This window comes from Moschus berezovskii, chromosome 17, assembly GCF_049115385.1.
Source record: "Moschus berezovskii isolate FMDL1 chromosome 17, NW_MosBer_1.0, whole genome shotgun sequence".
Lineage (NCBI taxonomy): Eukaryota > Metazoa > Chordata > Mammalia > Artiodactyla > Moschidae > Moschus > Moschus berezovskii.
This window is the reverse complement of record NC_142476.1, coordinates 53386846-53411842: the sequence shown is the minus strand read 5'-3', so window position 1 is coordinate 53411842 and position 24997 is coordinate 53386846. Positions and strand designations below refer to the sequence as shown.

Sequence of the window (24997 nt, the reverse complement as noted above, 5' to 3'; positions counted from 1 at the left end):
CTACCAATCAACCTAAGTATAAAGATTATTAGTTGATGTTCAGTAAAAGAATTTTGAGGTCATCATCAGTTGTGTCAAATTACACAAGTAAAACCCTCAAAGGAGAGCCTTGCCCTGGCTCTGAAACTACTATAGGGGCTCAGACACCAGAACCAGTTCTCATCACTCAAAATTCCCTTAAAATGACCTGAGAGAGGAGCCAACCACATGTTAAAGCCAATTTAAAGCACTTGTAAAAACTAACATGTTAGCTCTACTGTAACAGTCCATTTTATTCTGTCTCAAAACTATGACTGGTTCAGTAAGACTAACTCTAATGGCCGGTAGTAATTGCAAGAGAGGCAAACGTGGATGGAGCACTTATTTAGAGTCAGGCATTGTGCTAATCATTTTATCTAATCTCATCAAAGCCTCATGACACCTGTCTAACAAACAACTGATGAACTCCATTTTATAGGAGAAGAGGAGGAATCTGACTTCCATAACTTGTGTATACTCTGTGCATATACTACACCATTTTATATAATGGACTCGAGTATCTTTGGATGTGGGTATCCACAGAGGGTCCTGGAACTAATCCCCTACGAATACTAAGGGATGACTGTATTATTCAATTTGAAGCTAGTGTTTGAAAAGAAAAATACCATGACTTATTCATCCAAAATTCAGATTATATCCTTGTATATGAGACAGAAAGCACTTCGTATTTGAATACAAACTCCCTTTGCCCTCTGTACATACATACAGTTAATAAGACCACACCAAATTAAATCACCTGGAAAGCTGACATACCCTAACATGACTAGTTTTTACCAAGCCACTTAATACTGTAACACAGCTATCAACTGCACCTCGATTACGGACTAGGAAAGATAAACCATCTGCTCATGGGAAAAAAGGCATCCTGGCCTATGGTAGGCATGAGTGAAAGAATGAATGGGGAAGAGAGTCCAGTGTATGAGGGAGGAGGATCGTTACAAATTCGGACTTTTTATTGGTCTTAAACAGCATGATCTGAGAGCAAACATTGCTTTAGCCTTGGAAAGTCATCTTAGTACTGATAATCTCTGAAATTTGGACACAGTGAAGACCAACACATATAAAGTGCTTTGCTGATGAAAGAGGAAAGATCCCACAGTTTAATCTTTAACTCTGAAATCAAGTATAGCCTCTTGTAAAGGAAATGTCAGAAAATTCAGATGTGATAGATGATAGTGAGTATGTTTGTATCAGTTCCTGTGATGTCAGAGCAGCTGTCTGGATACCTCTGTGGTGAACAGTGAGGTGTCACTGACAACTTTGCTGAAGCTTATAGCTTCCTCTGTAACAACAGACAATAACAATACTATTGAGCATCTAGCACATCCCTAGTTTACAAATGACAGGACCAAAGCTCAGAGGCATTGACTGGTCCAGGCTCACACAGCCTGAAAGAGATGAACTCAAACCTGTGTCTAACTCAAAGCCCAGGTTCCTTCTGCTAGTTCAGGCTGCCTCTTTCCGTGTTCCAAAAATCTAAAGAGGCTTGATCTAAAGATCTGGCAGGAAAGTAATAATTTTCTATAAGTAATGGTAAGAAAGCAACATATACAACTGATTTATTACAATGGTGGAATTAGAGTTGGATATTTACTGTCCTTTATATACTATTCTGTAGAGATTATAATGCCATTTATATAAGATGAGGTAATTTATTACAATTAATTCATGAGTTCCTATAATCTTTCTTTTTTTTTTTTACACCCCATGCTGGTGCTGAGTCATAATAGCAACTGCTATATGCTGGATTTTACTTAGTCTCTGCCTGTGCAGAAGCATCTGTTAAGGAGTTCTTGGGTGGCATTATTTACATTTTCTTATAAAGCCTGTTTGATAATATGCTGACTTCACAAACACTGAATTGCCATACTTAGCTCTTGCATGATTTAATGTTAAGTCATTACGCAGAGCACTTCTTGTAGAGGAAATTATAAACTCAGCCACAGTGTGTGCTATCTCCTGAATTATCAAAGCATATTCAGCAACACTCAGAATCAAACTTAAGGTTTGATTGGGGAATCTAAAAAAAAATGATACAAATGAACTTACTTATAAAAGAGACTCACAAACTTAGAGAACAAACTTATGGTTGCCAGGGGCCAGTGGGGAAAGGATAGTTAGGGAGTTTGGGATGGTCATGTACACACTTAAAATGAATAACCAACAAGGATTGATAGTGTAGCACATGGAACTCAATGGTATGTGGCAGACTGGATGGGAGGGGGCTTTAAGGGAGAATGGGTACTTTTGTATGTATGACTGAGCCCCTGCACTGTTCACCTGAAACTACCACAACATGGTTAATCAGCTATACCCCAATACAAAATAAAAAGTTCAAAAGGAAAAAAATATACTTGATTAGCATTAATACTACTTACTTGGGACTTCCCTGGTGGTCTAGGGGTTAAGAATCCACCTTCCAATGCAGGGGATGTAGGTCGATCCCAGTGGGGGAACTAAGATCCCACATGCTACAGGGCAACTAAGCCCCCAACACAACTAGAGAAAGCCCAAACACTACAACAAAACCCCGTGCAGCCAGAAAAAAAAAGTACTACTTACTATTATCACTTGAGGAAGGTTGATTCACATAAAGCCTAAGATAAAGGCGGGGGGATTCAAATTAAGATGTGAAAACTTCCTGCTCCCCAAAGTACTCATTTTAACTGAAATTCTCCATTATAGTCTCTGACCAGTAACACAGAGTTTATTGGTTCCTAAAGATGTGGAAGACAGGTATAGCCTCCCCAGGGAAAAGTTTGGAAGGGGGCTGATTGTCACAATCAGTTCAGTTCAGTTCAGTCCCTCAGTCGTGTCTGACTCTTTGCGACCCCATGGACTGCAGCACACCAGGCCTCCCTGTCCATTGCCAACTCCCGAAGTTTACTCAAAGTCATGTCCATCAAGTCGGTGATGCCATCCAATCATCTCATCCTCCATCATCCCCTTCTCCTCCTGCCTTTCCCAGCATCAGGGTCTTTTCCAGTGAGTCAGTTCTTCACATAAGGTGGCCAAAGTATTGGAGTTTCAGCTTCAGCATCAGTTATCACAGTGATTGACACTAAACAGGTAGAGATCTGGGAAGCTAATTATTGATGCATTCTTTAGCAACGTAAGAATGGCAAATACACAGCTCCTCATCCACCAGACATTTCAGTCATACTGCAGCAATGAAAGGGGCTTCCCAGTTGGCTCCGTGGTAAAGAATCCACCTGCCAAGTAGGAGAGGTAGGTTCAATCCCTGGGTTGTGAAGGTCCCCTGAAGAAGAAAATGGCAACCATTCCAGTGTTCTCGCCTGGGAAATCCCATAGACAGAGGAGCCTCGCTGGTTACAGTCCATGGGGTCACAAAAGAGTTGAACATGACTAAACAACAGCAACAATGAAAGAGCTTCACATCACGCATGGGTTAGATGTGGAAGGTGAGTAGGAAATCAACGCATTTCTTTAATACCTTATTACCACTCCTTTATTTCATTAGGAAAACGTTGAAGATGGCCGAGCAAGTATCTATCAATCTGTCATCTCCAACACCAGCAAAGAAATGTCCTGTTTCAGTGACTTTCCAATGCCTGAAGACTTTCCAAACTTCCTGCACAATGCTAAAGTCCTGGAATATTTCAGAATCTTTGCCAAGAAGTTTGATCTACTAAAGTATATTCAGTTCCAGGTATTGTATTTTGGGTAGGGGGGAGGGAAACAGCATGACAGAAAACTCAAAAAGTAATGTCATTACCTGTGATATTATATGCTATATGCATAAACAGAAGAAAAACATTTGTCAAAATTAAGGCTTGAATGATATTGACAGTGAAACTGTATTTAAATTAGTATCTATAACCACTGAAGACTACTAGCCTCATTTGCTTTGAAAGGGTATATGAAAACAAAATTATGTTGTTTTATTTTCTTACCTTCTCCATAGAAATGGATTATCTTAGAAAATGGATTAGGTAAACCCACAGCTCCCCATTTATCTCAGAACCCTATAGAAACCATTTTTGTTAATTTTTGATGCATTCTTTAGCAAATAAGAATAGCTAGATAATTCTGAAATGCAGTTATAACTACCTTTCCCTTATTTCCTCAAAAACAAATAATCAACAAGAAAAAAAAATCCTCATTAAACATCCTAAATTTGTATCAATAACCTTCACTCTGAAAACTAGTAACTGTGTCTAGAAATAAATTATAGCTCTAAATAAATATTGGTAGAACTTATTTTTTAACACATTTCATTTTCTCAGTAATTTTTGTTTCACTATAGATTTGTATTACATTAATTTGTAATAATTGATTTGGAGGACATAAACATATGCAAATGCCATGAAAATGTTTCGGTCTATCTAATATAGAGTTCTCCCAGTTGCTTCTTCTCTTGTTTATCTTTTTACTGATGTTATTTTCTGGAGGCTGGAGAAGGGTTAAGAAAACTCACTCCCATTTATTGGTCTCTGAATTGGTATAAGCCATAAGATGCAAGAACTCAATTCAAACTATAAAAGGATATGTCCAGACTAAGTGACCTCCCAGGAATGGGAAACCATCAGGTTGCCTAAGGAGGAGTGAACTGGCTCAGGTCAGTTACATTTCTAATAACATCCCCAGTGACAGTGAAGATTGGTCCTCGAACCACATTTTGAATAGCCAAGAATCTGGAGTACTTTAGTGAATATACTATGCTTAACTTCAAATTAGAAATCTTTCAACTGAAAATACCCAGACATTTTGTAGCCTTTTCACAACATTCCACATACATTTTTTAAAACTGTAAAAGCTTCAAAATTACCAACACAGCATTTTGAAAAATATCTGAAATTTTGTGTTTTTTTAGCTTTTTTTTTTTTTGGAGGCTAATTATTTTACAATATTTTATTGGTTGGTATTGCCATACATTGACATGAATCCGCCCCGGGTGCACATGAGTTCCCCCTCCTGAACCCCCCTCCCACCTCCCTCCTCCCCTTATCCTCCCTCTGGGTCATCCCCTCACACCAGCCCTGAGCATCCTGTAACATGCATTGACCCTGAACTGGCGATTCGTTTCACATATGATAATATTCATGTTTCAATGCCATTCTCCCAAACCATCCCACCCTCACCCTCTCCCACAGAGTCCCAAAGACTGTTTTATATATCTGTGTCTCTTTTGCTGTCTCGTATACAGGGTTATCATTTGCATCTTTCTAAATTCCATATATATGCATTAGTATATTGTATTGGTGTTTTTCTTTCTGGCTTACTTCACTCTGTATAATAGGCTCTAGTTTCATCCACCTCATTAGAACTGGTTCAAATGCATTCTTTTTAATGGCTGAGTAATACTCCATTGTGTCTATGTACCAAAGCTTTCTTATCCATTAGTCTGCAGATGGACATCTAGGTTGCTTCCATGTCCTGGCTATTATAAACAGTGCTGCCATGAACATTGGAGTACATGTGTCTCTTTCAATTCTGGTTTCCTTGGTGTGTATGCCCAGGAGTGCAATTGCTGGATCATATGGCAGTTCTATTTCCAGTTTTTTAAGGAATCTCCACACTCTTCTCCATATAAACTGTACTAGTTTGCATTCCCACCAACAGTGTAAGAGGGTTCCCTTCTCTCCACACCCTCTCCAGCATTTATTGCATGTAGACTTTTGGATAGCAGCCATTCTGACTGGTGTGAAAGGGTACCTCATTGTGGTTTTGATTTGCATTTCTCTGATTATGAGGGATGTTGAGCATTTTTTCATGTGTTTGTTAGCCATCTTTATGTCTTCTTTGGAAAGCATGTATATGGGGCTCAAACACTTGCCAGCAAGAGGGATGCATGCCATTCATCTGGGAGAAACTCTTCATTTCCTTTGACATTGCTTCTTAAATACAGCAAACACAACATTTATGTACACTTTTAAAAATTCATAAACCTCCACACAGCAAACAACATTTACAAAAAATCAATAAACCAGTAAATTATTTAATCCAAATGAGAGTATGAAATGTATTGCTAGCAAGACATTTTAAAAATAATAAATATGACAAGCCACAACTACTGAGTCCACGCTCCTAGAGCCTGTGGTCTGCAAGAGAAGTCCACACACTACATCTTAAAAAAAAAAAAATGAGTGGATATGAACAGACAAGTCACAAAGCAAGAAATGTTGCGCAAACGTAACAATAAATATTACCAAAAAAATATTCGCACTCACTAGTAAAAAACAATATGCAAAACAAAGGATATGATGCAGACTTCCTTGGTGGCACGGTGGATAAGAATCCCACTGCCAATGCAGGGACACAGGTTTGATCCCTGGTCTGAGATGATTCCATATGCCACGGAGTAACTAAGCCTATCCACCACAATTACTGAGCCTGTGTGCCGCAACTACTGAAGCTCTCATGCCCTAGAGACCATCCTCAGCAACAAGAGAAGCCACCTCAGCATGAAGCCCCTGCACTGCAAAAAAGAGTAACCCCCACTCTCTGCAATGAGAGAAAGCCCGCAAGTAGCAATGAAGACCCAGCACAACCAAACATAATTTAAAAAAAAAAAAAGCACATGATGCCTTTAATAAAATAAATAGGAACAACTCACCATTCATGGAGTGCTGTCATTGTGCCAGGTGCTATGCATGGAATATCTTCTCTAACACAGAGCCTGCACAGAGGTCAACACAAAAGTTTTGTGATAAATGCTAATTGTGTGATCACTTGAATGATGAAGACATATTTTGTATCTTGCTCAGAGTTTTGCCTTGATTTTCTAGGTCTCTCTTCTTATTCAGTCCTTAACGCTGGTTCCCACTGCTGAGTCAGGCCTCTCACACAAAGCAGTACATCCGTGGTAGCATGTGCCAAGGAAGAAGCAGCAGGGCGCACTTAGCAGTCTTTGCCTTAAGTGGCTTGAAATGGCTTCAGATGGAATCTCAATGGAGCCAGACATTGCACTCTACCCTTACCCACTCCCAGGCACAGGACAAGGCCCCTTTTATGCCAGAGTAATTCTCAATGATGCCTTCTCTGTGTTTGATTCCAGACAACCGTCCTCAGTGTGAAAAAACACCCGGATTTTGCATCCTCTGGCCAGTGGGTGGTTGTTACCGAGAACAACGGCAAGGAGCAAAGCGCTGTCTTTGACGGAGTCTTGGTCTGCACTGGCCATCACATCGTTCCTAATCTCCCACTGGAGTCATTTCCAGGTGAGGCCTGTGCAGAGCCCCAGCTTTTGGGAGTAGGTGTCCAGGTACTTAAAGTTCAGGCTGGATTGACAGCAAAACTGATTAGCTACTGCAACTCAGCATAATGTTAAAATCAGGATAGAGCCAGAAAGATGAAAGACTCCAAATACCATCTTTGTTTCTTTTGAGCCCTCCGGGTCTTCATTATCAGAGTTCAGCCAAAGTTCAGCCTCCCCCAAAGTGACTAAATGTTACTCAGAATTTCAGAGAATTTTCACCCAGGTTGGTTTTCTGTTGGAGAGATCCTTTCAGTCATGTACCTTACCTTACAACAGGGAAGCCTGGCATGCTGCAGTCCATGGGGTTGCAAAGAGTCGGACAGGACTGAGACACTGAACAATAACAAAAGTTTACCCTGACCTTTTTCTCTCCTACCAAACACTTGTGACTTTGTTTCATTTTGGAGACTTCCACAGAGCCATGCCCACAGCCAGGGTTCCTGGGGGTAGTTTCTGGACATCAGTGCTCCTATACAATAGTGATGGATGCCGGGAGTGCAGGGTAAGATGGTCCCTCCCTAAGAGAGCACACTTCCTTCCCAAGGCCTTTCAGTTCAGTTCAGTTCAGTCAGTCAGTTGTGTCCGACTCTGAGACCCCATGAATCACAGCATGCCAGGCCTCCCTGTCCATCACCAACTCCTGGAGTTCACTCAAACTCATGTCCATTGAGTTGGTGATGCCATCCAGCCATCTCATTCTCTGTCGTCCCCTTCTCCTCCCGCCCCCAATCCCTCCCAGCATCAGAGTCTTTTCCAGTGAGTCAACTCGTCCCATGAGGTGGCCAAAGTATTGGAGTTTCAGCTTTAGCATCAGTCCTTCCAATGAACACCCAGGACTGATCTCCTTTAGAATGGACTGGTTGGATCTCCTTGCAGTCCAAGGGACTCTCAAGAGTCTTCTCCAAGGCATTTAGGAAAACATTTAATAGGGTGGTTCAGTCCAAGCCCCACAGTATTCAAACCACCTGAGGAGCTTTTAAAGTTCAAATGACCTTCAAAGTTTTAATTGGTCTAGGGTAGGCCTAGGTCCGGAGAAGGCAATGGCACCCCACTCCAGTACTCTTGCCTGGAAAATCCCATGAATGGAGGAGCCTGGTAGGCTGCAGTCCGTGGGGTCGCTAAGAGTCGGACACGACTGAGCGACTTCACTTTCACTTTTCCCTTTCATGCATTGGAGAAGGAAATGGCAACCCACTCCAGTGTTCTTGCCTGGAGAATCCCAGGGATGGCAGAGCATGGTGGGCTGCCATCTATGGGGTCGCACAGAGTCGGACACGACTGAAGTGACTTAGCAGCAGCAGCAGGCCTAGGTCCGGAGAAGGCAATGGCAACCCACTCCAGTACTCTTGCCTGGAAAATCCCATGGACAGAGGAGCCTGGTAGGCCACAGTCCATGGGGTCGCTAGGAGACTGAGTGACTTCACTTTCACTTTTCACTTTCATGCATTGGAGAAGGAAATGGCAACCCACTCCAGTGTTCTTGCCTGGAGAATCCCTGGGACGGGGGAGCCTGGTGGGCTGCCGTCTACGGGGTCACACAGAGTCGGACACAACTGAAGCGACACAGCAGCAGCAACAGCAACAGGCCTAGGTCAATTACTTATTCAAGTGATTTCAATATGCAACTTGGACTGAGGCTTCCTGATCTGAAGCAATGGAACTTTCCAACAGAATCACCTGGAGGACTTTTGAAACCACAACTTTCTAGGCTCCACCCCTGGCATTTCCAGCTTTGTAAATCTAGGCTGAAAATCTGCATCTCTAACAAGTTCTCCGGTGATGCTAATACTGCTGGCCAAGGGACCAACACTGAGAACTCATATGATCTCAAGGAGAAGGAAATAGCAAACACTCCAGTATTCTTACCTGGAAAATTCCATGGACAGAGGAGACTGGCAGACTACAGTCCATGGAGCTGCAAAGAGTCATATGTGACTGAAGCAACTGAGCACATGATCTAAAGGCTCTTTCAAGCAACCCATCATCAAACACAAATACTTTCATAAGGTCATGTTTTCCTGGGAAAAGACACAGATGTTTATCTTCAAAAAGGCCTGTCCATGGAAGCAATCTAGATGTCCATCGACAGATGAATGGATAAAGAAGCTGTGGCACATTCATACGATGGAATATTACTCAGCCATAAACATGAACACATTTGAGTCGGTTCTAATGAGGTGGATGAACTTAGAGCCTATTATACAGAGTGAAGTCAGAAAGAGAAAAACATATAGTGTATTAATACATATGCATGGAATCTAGAAAGATGGTACTGATGAACTCTATTTTCAGGGCAGCAGTGGAGACATAGACATAGAGAACAGACTTGTTGATATGGGTTAGGGTGGGGGAAGGAGAGGGTGGAACGAATGGAGAGAGGAACATGGAAGCATATATGCTACCATATGTAAAATAGATAGCCAGTGGGAATTTACTGTATGACTCAGGGAACTCACACTGGGGCTCTGTGACAACCTAGAGGGGTGAAATTGGGTGGGAGATAGGAGGGAGGTTCAAGAGAGAGAGAACAAATGTATATCTATGGCTGATTCATATTGATGTATGGAAGAAATCAACACAATATTGCAAAGCAATTATCCTGCTGCTGCTGCTGCTAAGTTGCTTCAGTAGTGTCCAACTCTGTACAACCCCATAGACGGCAGCCCACCAGGCTCGCCCATCCCTGGGATTTTCCAGGCAAGAGTACTGGAGTGGGTTGTCATTGCCTTCTCTGAATTATCCTCCAGTTAAAAACAAATAAAATTTTTTTAAAGGCTCTCCAAAGAAGTTATACAGATGGCTAACAAACACATGAAAGTATGCTCAACATCACTCATTATTAGAGAAATGCAAATCAAAACCACAATGAGATATCACCTCACACTGTTCAGAATCAGTTCAGTTCAGTCGCTCAGTCATGTCCAACTCTTTGTAACCCGATGAATCCCAGCACACCAGGCCTCCCTGTCCATCACCAACTCCCGGAGTTTACTCAGACTCATGTCGATCAAGTCAGCGATGCCATCCAGCTATCTCATTCTCTGTCGTCCCCTTCTCCTCCTGCCCCCTAACCCCTCCCAGCATCAGAGTCTTTTCCAATAAGTCAACTCTTTGCATGAGGTGGCCAAAGTATTGGAGTTTCAGCTTTAACATCTGTCCTTCCAATGAACACACAGGACTGATCTCCTTTAGAATGGACTGGTTGGATCTCTTTGCAGTCCAAGGGATTCGCAAGAATCTCCAACACCACAGTTCAAAAGCATCAATTCTTCGGTGCTCAGCTTTCTTCACAGTCCAACTCTTACTTCCATACATGACCACTGGAAAAACCATAGCCTTGACTAGACGGACCTTGGTTGGCAAAGTAATGTCTCTGCTTTTTAATATGCTATCTAGGTTGGTCATAACTTTCCTTCCAAGGAGTTCAGTTCAGTTCAGTCGCTCAGTCTTGTCCGACTCTCCGCGACCCCATGAATCACAGCACGCCAGGCCTCCCTGTCCATCACCAACTCCCAGAGTTCACCCAAGGAGTAAGCGTCTTTTAATGTCATGGCTTCAATCACCATCTGCAGTGATTTTGGAGCCCAAAAAAGTAAAGTCTGACACTGTTTCCACTGTTTCCCCATCTATTTCCCATGAAGTGATGGGACCAGATGCCATGATCTTAGTTTTCTGAATGTTGAGCTTTAAGCCAACTCTTTCACTCTCCTCTTTCACTTTCATCAAGAGGCTTTTTAGTTCCTCTTCACTTTCTGCCATAAGGGTGGTGTCATCTACATATCTGAGGTTATTGATATTTCTCCCGGCAATCTTGATTCTAGCTTGTGCTTCTTCCAGCCCAGCATTCCTCATGATGTACTCTGCATATAAGTTAAATGGCTATCATCAAAAAGTCTACAACAAATGCTGGAGAGGGTGTGAAGAAAATGAAATGGTCTTGCACTGTTTGTTGGAGGGAATATAAATTGATACAGCCAGTATGGAAGACAGTACGGAGATTCCTTAAAAAACTAGGAATTAAATCACCCTATACCCAGCAATCCCACTCCTAGGCAAACACCCTGAGGAAACCAGGGTTGAAAAATACAAATGTATCCTATTGTTCATTGCAGCACTATTTACAACAGCTAGAACATGGAAGCAACCTAGATGCCCATCAACAGATGAATGGACAAAGAAATTGTGGTACATATACACAATGGAATGTTACTCAGCCATAAAAAGGAATGCATTTGAATCAGTTCTGATGAGGTGGATGAACCTAGAACCTATTATATACAGAGTGAAGTGAGTCGGAAAGAGAAAAAGAAATATCGTATTCTAACGCACATATATGGAATCTAGAAAAATGCCTTTGAAGAATTCATTTACAGGGCAGGAATGGAGAAACAGACATAGAGAATAGACTTATGGACATGGGGAGAGGGGAGGAGAGGGTGAGATGTAAGGAAACAGTAACGTGGAAACTTACATTACCATACGTAAAATAGGTAGCCAATGGGAATTTGCTGTATGGCTCAGGAAACTCAAACAGGGGCTCTGTGTCAACCTAGAGGGGTGAGATGGGGAGGGAGATGGGAAGGAGGTTCAAAAGGAAGAGGATATATGTATACTTGTGGCTGATTCATGTTGAGGTTTGACAGAAAACAAAATTCTGTAATCCTTCGATAAAAAAATTTAAAAAAAAGGCTCATCCAGTAAGTTGCTGACTTACTACAATGTGGAAACTATCCTTTACCTTAAATGTGCCTTGTTTTTAGTCTATTTTAGCTTTTATTTGCTTTTTCAAAATAAGAAAGATGAATGTTATTCTAATTATTACACAATTACGAGAAACATTTAAAAGAATATATGCTATGTGATATTGAAGTATCATTGTATAGTCCAAAACAGGATAATGGATGGCTGAAAATCAATACCTGACTCTTCTCTATTTATCAGATCCATCTGTCCTCTAGTAAATACCTAGGCTGCAACCTCTGAAATGAACTTTTTTGGTGCTGAACTATAGACTTGAGCTTCCCTGGTGGTTCAGATGGTAAAGAATCCACCTGCAACACGAGAGACCTGGGTTCAATCCCTGGGTTGGGAAGATCCCTTGGAGAAGGAAATGGCTACCTACTCCAGTATTCTGACCTGGAGAATTCCATGGACTGTATAGTCCAGAGGTCGCAAAGAGCCGGACATGACTGAGCGACTTTCACTTCACTTCACCATATGCTTAACCTAACATTTCTTACATGCTTCATACTTTGAGTTTGCCAGTTGACCTTAATATTGTAACTTCCCTAAGAGGGGAAATAACAAAACAAATGATTGATCCCAGAAAGGAAAAGCTGACAGTACAGTTTTATTGAAATTAACTTGACATAGTTCATGGATTTCTCTTTTCTTCACCCCAAAGGTATCCAGAAGTTCAAAGGCCAGTATTTCCATAGCCGCCAATACAAGCACCCAGAGGGATTTGAAAAGAAACGCATTTTGGTGATTGGAATAGGAAACTCAGCCTCAGATATTGCAGTCGAGTTGTGTAAGAAGGCTGCTCAGGTAATTTGCTCCCTGATTACCTTGTCTGCTGGCTGGGGGCGGGGGAGGAGAGGAAAAGGGAGGGGCATAGTAGAAAATCACAGCCATATAGCCAAGGCTCCATTACTTAATAACTGGTTGATTAGTTGGTTGGTTGCCCAGTGTGGTATCATAGGAAATCTAGAAATCAGGAAGCCAGTCTATCTCCCAGCTTTGCCATTAATCAGCTGTATAACCTAGAGCAAGTCATTTTACTTCTCTGGACTTTTTCCTCACTTAAGTTTGGATCAGACAACATTCAGCACAGGAGGCCTTGTTTCTACCCAGGGGCCTCTATGAGTTGACCTGCTCATCTTTGGAGGAGTGTCTTTTAGATATTTAAATTATATTTAAATTTAGATATTTAAATTATATTTAAATTCTATTTGAAATGTAAACAATCCATAGTTCCCAAGAATCATTTTTTAAAAAGAGAGATTAAATAGACAGATGGAGGCCTGGCATGCTGTGATTCATGGGGTCGCAAAGAGTCGGACACGACTGAGCAACTGAACTGAACTGAACTGAAGACTCCCAAACAAGATCATAAATATTTAGGTGCTTCCTGAGGCCTTCTGACTACTGTTATCTTTGCACCTGTTCAGAAATGACACAGCTTAGCTGCCAGTGTCAAACATTATAAGATGCAAATGATGCTGACAGAGATGGTTGGGAATGGCAGAAACTAAATCCCTTTTAGAAGGACAGGCCTAGGCAAAGACGGGAAAATAGCTTAGGTTCCTCTCCCCACAGAAAGCCATTTCAACACGGTCTGGATCCAGGGTCTCTATAACTCTTACACTGGACTCCTTAGCCTGGCATCTTCTGGCTACTCAGGACTTACTATGGCCATGTCTACCACTGCCAAAAGTGCCCTGTCCTAAGACCCACACTGTCAGGACTCAGATGTTGTTGTTGTTCTTGGGTCGCTCAGTCGTATTCGACTCTGTGACCCCACGGACTGTAGTCCTCCAGGCTCCTCTGTCCATGGGATTTCCCAGGCAAGAATACTGGAGTGGGTTGCCATTTCCTTATCCAGGGGATCTGACTGGACCAGGAATCTAACATGCATCTCCTGCACTGGCAGGCACTGGTTCATACCATTGAGCCACCAAGGAAGCCCCAAGGCCCAGTAGCAAATGTGATAAACATACATGGTGCTTCCCCAGCAGGTTAATGAAGGGGTTCTACTGGGACCTGTCAGAGTTACCACCCTGAGGACAGAGCAGGTCACTAACACCAGAAAGAGTTGTACTAGACACAGGAGGTCCTCACCTTATTTATAAAAAGAAACCACTTTTCATTTTTCAAAGTTTTAAGGCCTTCATGGGAAGAACAAGTGAAGAAGCAGTAACTGTAAAGGCTCGGAGAAGAGCTAGCTCAGGTTGGGGAGGTGCCAAGTTCAGTCCACTTACTGTTTGGAAAACCTGACGAGCTTGAGGAAGGGAGTACGATGAAAGGAGCTGACCTAGCCATCAACTAAGTGAAGCTCCATACTAGACCATTACATGTTGCAGGTCAGTGATTTAGACTTTCAACAGTTGATCCAAAGATCCTAGATTGCAAGAGTCTATTTCCTCATATGGGCTTAGCCATGTAAAAGCCTATCTATCATGCTAGATTCAATATTAAGTAAGCACCTTGGCTGTATTCATGTGCCTTCCAGCTCATTAATCTTTAAACAGTGTCTTGCCAACATTTATTAGATTAATAACATAATTGATCATTATGATAAAATAGCTTACACAGAGTAATGCACTCTCAATCCTTCTTTGACAAGACTTATGAGAAATTTTCTAGGAGCTATGTAGGTAAGAGTTAGAACCAGGTGCACCTGCAAAGCTTAAAATTACAGTCTAAACTCACCTTAGTCCTGAGTGTGCCCTGCTTCTGTTAAAGGAAGTTCATGTTCATAATTATATGAGTTTTTGTACCACAGTCCAACCACCCATTCAAAATACTGTGTGATGGTGCTGAGTCATCCACACACTTGCCCACCAAAGCCCAAATCTCTGGTCCTTTGCCTGAAGTATGCATCTCAGGCAAAGTAGCCTGATCCTAAATCCTCAGACATATCACACTGCTACAGCTACTGGAGCTAACCAGATTCGACTCCCCTGCTGCAGGTATGATGGCAGAGAAAGAGAGGAAATAAAATAGGCAGAGCTTCCAGTGTGAACATGCATTGATCCTAAGTGTGTTAGTCGCTCAGTCATGTCCAACTCTTTGAGACCCCATGGACTATATCCTACCAGGCTCCTCTATCCATGGAATTCTCTGGGCAAGAATACTGAAGTGGGTAGCCATTCTCTTCTCCAATGGATCTTCCCAATCCAGGGGTCAAACCCAAGTCTCCTATATTACAGGCAGATTCTTTGCCAACTGAGCCACCATGGAAGCCCTAAAGAAGAAGGGCAGACAATAAGTAATGGAAAAAGACTTCATAGAAATATTTAAGTACCTAATGCCTAGCCAAAGTATTGCCAAGCCAACAAAAGGATAGCAGCAGAAACAGTCAGGATGTTAAGTATATTACTACACACAGACCAACAATTCAACACCATTTTATATCAGTGCTACTTCACAAGTTGTTTTTTTTTTTTTGTAATTAATTTATTTTTTACTGGAGGCAAATTATTTTACAATATTATATTGGTTGGTTTTGCCATACATTGACATGAATTCGCCCCGGGTTTACATAAGTTCCCCCTCCTGAACCCCCCTCCCACCTCCTTCCTCCCTTTATCCTCCCTCTGGGTCATCCCCGCATGCCAGCCCCGAGCATCCTATAACATGCATTGACCCTGAACTAGTGATTCATTTCACATATGACAACATACGTGTTTCAATGCCATTCTCCCAAATCATCCCACCCTCACCCTCTCCCACAGAGTCCCAAAGACTGATCTATACATCTGTGTCTCTTTCGCTGTCTCGTATACAGGGTTATCATTTGCATCTTTCTAAATTCCATATATATGCGTTAGTATGCTGTATTGGTGTTTTTCTTTCTGGCTTACTTCACTCTGTATAATAGGCTCCAGTTTCATCCACCTCATTAGAACTGATTCAAATGTATTCTTTTTAATGGCTGAATAATACTCCATTGTGTACATGTACCAAAGCTTTCTTATCCATTCGTCTGCAGATGGACATCTAGGTTGCTTCCATGTCCTGGCTATTATAAACAGTGCTGCAATGAACATTGGAGTACACGTGTCTCTTTCAATTCTGGTTTCCTTGGTGTGTATGCCCAGGAGTGCAATTGCTGGATCATATGGCAGTTCTATTTCCAGTTTTTTGAGGAATCTCCACACTGTTCTCCATAGTGACTGTACTAGTTTGCATTCCCACCAACAGTGTAAGAGGGTTCCTTTCTCTCCACATCCTCTCCAGCATTTATTGCATGTGGATTTTTGGATAGCAGCCATTCTGACTGGTGTGAAATGGTATCTCATTGTGGTTTTGATTTGCATCTCTCTGATTATGAGGGATGTTGAGCATTTTTTCATGTGTTTGTTAGCCATCTTTATGTCTTCTTTGGAGAAATGTCTGTTTAGTTCTTTGGCCCATTTTTTGATTGGGTCATTTATTTCTCTGGAATTGAGCTGCAGGAGCTGCTTGTATATTTTGGAGATTAATCCTTTATCAGTTGCTTCATTTGCTATTATTTTCTCCCATTCTGAAGGCTGTCTTTTCACCTTGCTTATAGTTTCCTTTGCTGTGCAGAAGCTTTTGATTTTAATTAGGTCCCATTTGTTTATTTTTGCTTTTATTTCCAATATTCTGGGAGGTGGGTCATGGAGGATCCTGCTGTGATTTATGTCGGAGAGTGTTTTGCCTACGTTCTCCTCTAGGAGTTCTATAGTTTCTGGTCTTACATTTAGCTCTCTAATCCATTTTGAGTTTATTTTTGTGTATGGTGTTAGGAAGTGTTCTAGTTTCATTCTTTTACAGGTGGCTGACCAGTTTTCCCAGCACCACTTGTTAAAGAGACTGTCTTTTCTCCATTTTATATTCTTGCCTCCTTTGTCAAAGATGATGTGTCCATAGGTGCGTGGATTTATCTCTGGGCTTTCTATTTTGTTCCATTGATCTATATTTCTGTCTTTATGCCAGTACCATACTGTGTTGATGACTGTGGCTTTGTAGTAGAGCCTGAAGTCCGGCAGGTTAATTCCCCCAGTTCCATTTTTCTTCCTCAAGATTGCTTTGGCTATTCGAGGTTTTTTGTATTTTCATACAAATTGTGAGATTATTTGTTCTAGTTCTGTGAAAAATATCATTGGTAGCTTGATAGGGATTGCATTGAATGTATAAATTACTTTGGGTAGTATACTCATTTTTACAATATTTATTCTTCCAATCCATGAGCATGGTATATTTCTCCATCTATTAGTGTCCTCTTTGATTGCTTTCAGTAGTGTTTTATAGTTTTCTATGTACAAGTCTTTTGTTTCCTTAGGTAGATATATTCCTAAGTATTTAATTCTTTTCGTTGCAACAGTGAATGGAATAGTTTCCTTAATTTCTCTTTCTATTTTCTCATTATTAGTGTATAGGAATGCAAGGGATTTCTGTGTGTTGATTTTATATCCTGCAACGTTACTCTAATCATTGATTAGCTCTAGTAGTTTTCTGGTAGAGTCTCTAGGGTTTTCTGTGTAGAGGATCATGTCATCAGCGAACAGTGAAAGTTTTACTTCTTCTTTTCCAATTTGTATTCCTTTTATGTCTTTTTCTGCTCTGACTGCTGTGGCCAAAACTTCCAGAACTATGCTGAATAGTAGTGGTGAGAGTGGGCACCCTTGTCTTGTTCCTGACTTTAGGGGAAATGCTTTCAGTTTTTCACCATTGAGGATAATGTTTGCTGTGGGTTTGTCATATATAGCTTTTATTATGTTGAGGTATGTCCCTTCTATTCCCACTTTCTGGAGGGTTTTTATCATAAATGGATGTTGAATTTTGTCAAAGGCTTTCTCTGCATCTATTGAGATAATCATATGATTTTTATTTTTCAGTTTGTTAATGTGGTGTATTACGTTGATTGATTTGTGGATATTGAAGAATCCTTGCATTCCTGGGGTAAAGCCCACTTGGTCATGATGTATGATCTTCTTAATATGTTGTTGGATTCTGATTGCTAGAATTCTGTTAAGGATTTTTGCATCTATGTTCATCAGTGATATTGGCCTGAAGTTTTCTTTTTTTGTGGGGTCTTTACCAGGTTTTGGGATTAGGGTGATGGTGGCCTCATAGAATGAGTTTGGAAGTTTCCCCTCCTCACCAATTTTCTGGAAGAGTTTGAGTAGAATAGGTGTTAGCTCTTCTCTAAATTTTTGGTAGAATTCGGCTGTGAAGCCGTCTGGACCTGAGCTTTTGTTTGCTGGAAGATTCCTGATTACAGCCTCTAGTTCCATGCTTGTGATGGGTCTGTTCAGATTTTCTATTTCTTCCTGGTTCAGTTTTGGAAAGTTGTACTTTTCTAGGAATTTGTCCATTTCTTCCAGGTTATTCATTTTATTGCCATATAATTGCTGATAGTATTCTCTAATAATCCTTTGTATTTCTGTGTTGTCAGTTGTGATCTCTCCATTTTCATTTCTAATTTTATTGATTTGGTTCTTCTCCCTTTGTTTCTTGATAAGTCTGGCTAGCGGTTTGTCAATTTTATTTATCTTCTCAAAGAACCAGCTTTTGGCTTTGTTGATTTTTGCTATGGTCTCTTTTGTTTCTTTTGCATTTATCTCTGCCCTAATTTTTACACTTTCTTTCCTTCTACTGACCCTGGGGTTCTTCATTTCTTCCTTTTCTAGTTGCTTTAGATGTAGAGTTAGGTTACTGAGTTGACTTTTTTCTTGTTTCTTGATGTGTGCCTGTATTGCTATGAACTTCCCCCTTAGCACTGCTTTTACAGTGTCCCAGAGGTTTTGGGTTGTTGTGTTTTCATTTTCACTCATTTCTATGCATATTTTGATTTCTCTTTTGATTTCTTCTATGATTTGTTCATTATTCAGCAGTGTGTTGTTCAGCCTCCATATGTTGGCATTTTTAATAGTTTTTCTCTTATAATTGAGATCTAATCTTACTGCATTGTGGTCAGAAAAGATGCATGGAATGATTTCAACTTTTTTGAATTTACCAAGGCTAGATTTATGGCCCAGGATGTGATCTATCCTGGAAAAGGTTCCATGTGTGCTTGAGAAAAAGGTGAAATTCATTGTTTTGGGGTGAAATGTCCTATAGATATCTATTAGGTCTAACTGGTCTATTGTATCTATTAAAGTTTGTGTTTCCTTGTTAATTTTCTGTTTAGTTGATCTATCCATAGATGTAACTGGGGTATTAAAATCTCCCAATATTATTGCATTATTGTTAATTTCCCCTTTCATACTTGATAGTAATTGTCTTACATATTGCGGTGCTCCTATGTTGGGTGCATAAATATTTACAATTGTTATATCTTCTTCTTGGATTGATCCTATGATCATTATGTAGTTTCCTTCTTTGTCTCTTTTCACAGCCTTTGTTTTAAAGTCTATTTTATCTGATATGAGTATTGCTACTCCTGCTTTCTTTTGGTCTCTATTTGCATGGAATATCTTTTTCCAGCCCTTCACTTTCAGTCTGTGTGTGTCCCTCGTTTTGAGGTGGGTCTCTTGCAGACAACATATATGGGGGTCTTGTTTTTGTATCCATTCAGCCAGCCTTTGTCTTTTGGTTGGGGCATTTAACCCATTTACGTTTAAGGTAATTATTGATAAGTACGATCCCGTAGCCATTTTCTTTATTGCTTTGGGTTCAAGTTTATACACCCTTTCTGTGTTTCCTGTCTAGAAAAGATCCTTTAGCATTTGTTGGAGAGCTGGTTTGGTAATGCTTAATTCTCTCAGCTTTTGCTTGTCTGTAAAGCTTTTTATTTCTCCTTCATATTTGAATGAGATCCTTGCTGGGTACAGTAGTCTGGGCTGTAGGTTATTTTTCTTTCATCACTTTAAGTATGTCTTGCCATTCCCTCCTGGCCTGAAGAGTTTCTGTTGAAAGATCGGCTCTTATCCTTATGGGAATCCCCTTGTGTGTTATTTGCTGTTTTTCTCTTGCTGCTTTTAATATTTGTTCTTTGTGTTTGATCTTTGTTAATTTGATTAATATGTGTCTTGGAGTATTTCGCCTTGGGTTTATCCTGTTGGGGACTCTCTGGGTTGCTTGGACTTGGGTGATTATTTCTTTCCCTATTTTAGGGAAGTTTTCAACTATTATCTCCTCAAGTATTCTTTCATGGTCTTCCTTTTTGTCTTCTTCTGGGATTCCTATGATTCGAATGTTGGAGCGTTTAACATTGTTCCAGAGGTCTCTAATATTGTTCTCATTTCTTTTAATTTGTTTTTCTTTTTTCTTCTCTGTTTCATTTATTTCTACAATTCTATCTTCTAACTCGCTTATCCTGTCTTCTGCCTCTGTTATTCTACTGTTTGTTCCTTCCAGAGTGTTTCTGATCTCATCTATTGCATTATTCATTGTATATTGACTCTTTTTTATTTCCTCTAAGTCCTTATTAAACCTTTCTTCCATCTTCTCAATCTTTTTCTCCAGGTTATTTATCTGTAACTCCATTTTGCTTTCAAGATTTTGAATCATTTTCACCATCAAAATTCGAAATTCTTTATCAGGTAGATTCCCTATATCTTCCTCTTTTGTTTGTGTTGATGGGCATTTATCTTGTTCCTTTACTTGCTGGGTATTTCTCTGCCTCTTCATCTTGCTTATAATGCTTTGCTTGGGGTGGCCTTTCCCTCTTCTGGCCGTTTGTGGAGTTCTCTTTATTATGTAGTTCCCTCGTTGTGTGTGGGGTTGGACAGGTGACTTGTCAAGGTTCCCTGGTTACGGAAGCTTGTGTCGGTGTTCTGGTGGGTGGAGCTGGATTTCTTCTCTCTGGAGTGCAATGAAGTGTCCAGTAATGAGTTATGAGATGTCAGTGGGTTTGGAGTGACTTTGGGCAGCCTGTATATTGAAGCTCAGGGCTAGTTTCCTGTGTTACTGGAGAATTTGCGTGGTATGTCTTGCTCTGGAACTTGTTGACCCTTGGGTGGTGCTTGGTTTTAGTGTAGGTATGGAGACGTTTGATGAGCTCCTATCGATTAATGTTCCCTGGAGTCGGGAGTTCTCTGGTGTTCTCAGGATTCGGGCTTAAGCCTCTTGCCTCTGGTTTTTGGTCTTATTCTTGGAGTAGCCTCTAGATGTCTCTATCTGTCATTTCCAAGGTGGTTCCCTCTGTTTTAGCTTCAGTTTGCTGGTCTCTTCAGTGTCTAATTTCCTCCCTGATACTAGGGGGTGGGTGGACACTTTTTAAGGCTCAGTTGTTCAGTCCTGTTCTGGGAAGGGAGGAACGCTGCAGACGAATATCTCTGGCGTCTGTGGGGAGTGCTCGCAGCATCTCGGCCACACTGGGTTTGCTCCCGCTCACAGCACGTATGCTGTCCCAGTCTACACTGCACAGGCTCTAAGGTTGCTCTGCCGGGAACTGTCCGAGGCCGGCGCCGGGTTGTATGCACTTCCCAGGTCTGAGCGGCTCAAGTTCAGGTTCTCAGGTACTCCATAAAGGCGCAGACTTGGTTGGGCCTGCGTTTTGTGCCTTCCCTGGTCCGAGCAGTTCAGGGGACCAGGTGTTTGGTGAGCGCTGTCTCTGCGACTTATCGCCTCCCCAGTCCCCGCCACTCAGTTTTCTGGGTGTACAACTGGCGCACCTTCTCAGGGGGATATCGACCGGCCCGAGCCCAAGAAGTCCTGATTAGCAACAAGCCTGTCTGCAGTTTGTATCAGATGCCTTTCTGGGGCCGCGGTTGCCCGCTCCGGCTCTGGCTGCGCTCCCTGCCTGTCTCGGCGGGGGATGGGTTATGGGCCGACTGCAGCCGGCTCGCTCTGCTCAGTCCTTTATTCTGTGAGCGGGGCTGGCCGAGTCTTAGGTTAGAGCTTTCCGCCTTTTCGTGGGGAAGCTATCCCACAGTCTGCTTTGCTCTCCCCAGTTCTCTCAAATTGTTCTCGCAGCATTCAAGCCCAGTCCTCTCTCTAAGCAGTTCAGCCGGCTCCTTCCTGCCCAGCCCCCGCTTGCTAATGGCGTATGCAGGCATCTGCACTGCTTCTCCGCTGGGAGTTACCGTTTGGCGGGTAGTCTGTGGGTTTTAAAAAAATCTTAAAAAAAAAGAGGGTTATGTGACCCTCTGATCTTCCAAGGCTCACCACAGATTCGCCAGTGAGAGTGTTTCCTGGTGTTTGGAAACTTCTCTCTTTTTAAAGCCTCCCTTCCTGGGACGGAGCTCCGTCCTTACTTCTTTTGTCTCGCTTTTTATCTTTTATGTTTTTTCCTACCTCCTTTAGAAGAAAATGGGCTGCTTTTCTGGGTGCCTGACATCCTCTGCCAGCATTCAGAAGTTGTTTTGTGGACTTTACTCCGCGTTCAAATGTTCTTTTGATGAATTTGTGGAGGAGAGAGTGGTCTCACCGTCCTATTCCTCCGCCATCTTGTTCCTTCTCTCACTACTTCACAAGTTAAGGAGTTGAGACCCAGAAAAATTTGTCTCCAAATTCTGGCTTACTGCAGATACGTGGCACTACATGAAACTCCTCCAGCTTAAATTTACAAAATAATAATAGCTAACAACACCTATCATTGGCCAAGCAACAATTTCAGTCCTTTACATGTATCATCTCCTTTAATGGGTACAATAATTCTATGAAGCAGGTACTGCTACTATCTCTATTTTATGGAGATAGAAACAGAGACACAGAGAGGTTGAAGTAACTCACTCAAGGTGACACAGCTTGTATGTAGTGAGGCTGGGAGTCAAACCCAGGTAGTCTGAATCCAGAGTCCTCGATCTAGAATTCACAATCTTCAACTCTTAAGTCAGTCAGTTCCTTACAAGGAAATATAAAGTCCTTGTACAATAGAACTCACAGAGTTCTGGCATGTATAAGTACTGACACGCAAAATTTTAAAAAGCAAATCAAATATACATTTGGTCAATGGAGAAGTAACAGTAAACAAGGTAAAATACACATTTGAAAATAGATTTAAATGTACATCTTGAAAACTAGGGAAATATGAGTATACAAGGTAAAGAATACATCTGACATATACACAAAAACACTACTGGGTATAACATAAAAGCCCATGTGTAAAATATATAATCCATACCATTTCTGTCCTTTATCGAGCCCATCTTTGCATGAAATGTTCCCTTGGAATCTCTAATTTTCATGAAGAGGTCTGTTGTTTTTCCTATTCTGTTGTTTTTCTCTATTTCTTTGCATTGATCACTGAGGAAGGCTTTCTTATCTCTCCTTGCTATTCTTTGGAACTCTGCATTCAGATGCTTATATCTTTCCTTTTCTCCTTTGCTTTTCGCCTCTCTTCTTTTCACAGCTATTTATAAGGCCTCCTCAGACAGCCATTTCGCTCTTTTGCATTTCTTTTCCATGGGGATGGTCTTGGTCCCTGTCTCCTGTACAATGTCACGAACCTCCGTTTCATCAGGCACTCTATCAATCAGATCTAGTCCCTTAAATCTATTTCTCACTTCCACTGTATAATCATAAGGGATTTGATTGAGGTCATATCTGAATGGTCTAGTGGTTTTCCCTACTTTCTTCAATTTAAGTCTGAATTTCGCAATAAGGAGTTCATGATCTGAGCCACAGTCAGCTCCTGGTCTTGTTTTCGCTAACTGTATACAGCTTCTCCATCTTTGGTTGCAAAGAATATAATCAATCTGATTTCGGTGTTGTCCATCTGGTGATGTCCATGTGTAGAGTCTTCTCTTGTGTTGTTGGAAGAGGGTGTTTGCTATGACCAGTGCATTCTCTTGACAAAACTCCATTAGCCTTTGCCCTGCTTCATTACGTGCTCCAAGGCCAAATTTGCCAGTTTTTCCAGGTGTTTCTTGACTTCCTACTTTTGCATTCCAGTCCCTTATAATGAAAAGGACATCTTTTTTGGGTGTTAGTTCTAAAAGGTCTTGTAGGTCTTCATAGAACCAATTAACTTCGGCTTCTTCAGCATTACTGGTTGGGGCATAGGCCTGGATTACTGTAAGAAGAGGTGGCAGGAATACACAGAAGAACTGCACAAAAAAGATCTTCATGACCAAGATAGTCACGATAACGTGATCACTGACCTAGAGCCAGACATCTTGGAATGTGAAGTCAAGTGGGCCTTAGAAAGCATCACTACGAACAAAGCTAGTGGAGGTGATGGAATTCCAGTTGAGCTATTTCAAGTCTTGAAAGATGATGCTGTGAAAGTGCTGCACTCAATATGCCAGCAGATTTGGAAAACTCAGCAGTGGCCACAGGACTGGAAAAGGTCAGTCTTCATTCCAATCCCAAAGAAAGGCAATGCCAAAGAATGCTCAAACTACCGCACAATTGCACTCATCTCACACGCTAGTAAAGTCATGCTCAAAATTCTCCAAGCCAGGCTTCAGCAGTATGTAAACCGTGAACTCCCAGATGTTCAAGCAGGTTTTAGAAAAGACAGAGGCACCAGAGATCAAATTGCCAAAATCCCCTGGATCATGGAGAAAGCAAGAGAGTTCCAGAAAAACATCTATTTCTGCTTCATTGACTATGCCAAAGCCTTTGACTGTGTGGATCACAATAAACTGTGGAACATTCTGAAAGAGACGGGAATCCAAGACCACCTGACCTGCCTCTTGAGAAACCTGTATGCAGGTCAGGAAGCAACAGTTAGAACTGGACATGGAACAACAGACTGTTCCAAATAGGAAAAGGAGTACGTCAAGGTTGTATATTGTCACCTTGCTTATTTAACTTATATGCAGAGTACATCATGAGGAACGCTGGGCTGGAAGAAGCACAAGCTGGAATCAAGATTGCTGGGAGAAATATCAATAACCTCAGATATGCAGATGACACTACCCTTATGGCAGAAAGTGAAGAGGAACTCAAAAGCCTCTTGATGAAAGCGAAAGAGGAGAGTGAAAATGTTGGCTTGAAGTTCAACATTCAGAAAACAAAGATCATGGCATCTGGTCCCATCACTTCATGGGAAATAGATGGAAAAACAGTGGAAACAGTGTCAGACTTTATTTTTTTGGGCTCCAGGAAATTAAAAGATGCTTGCTCCTTGGAAGGAAAGTTATGACCAACCTTGAT

The 24997-nt window shown here is 41.4% G+C and overlaps 1 protein-coding gene across 1 annotated transcript in view; it reads left to right on the top strand.

The window, feature by feature from the left end:
* FMO2 (flavin containing dimethylaniline monoxygenase 2) overlaps nt 1–24997 on the top strand; it is a 49961-nt gene that overhangs the window by 12706 nt on the left and 12258 nt on the right. The window contains exons 3-5 of the mRNA XM_055419653.2: nt 3521–3709; nt 7058–7220; nt 12663–12805. Of these exons, the coding sequence (XP_055275628.2) occupies nt 3521–3709; nt 7058–7220; nt 12663–12805 (495 nt within the window). The remainder of the gene's footprint in view (nt 1–3520; nt 3710–7057; nt 7221–12662; nt 12806–24997) is intronic.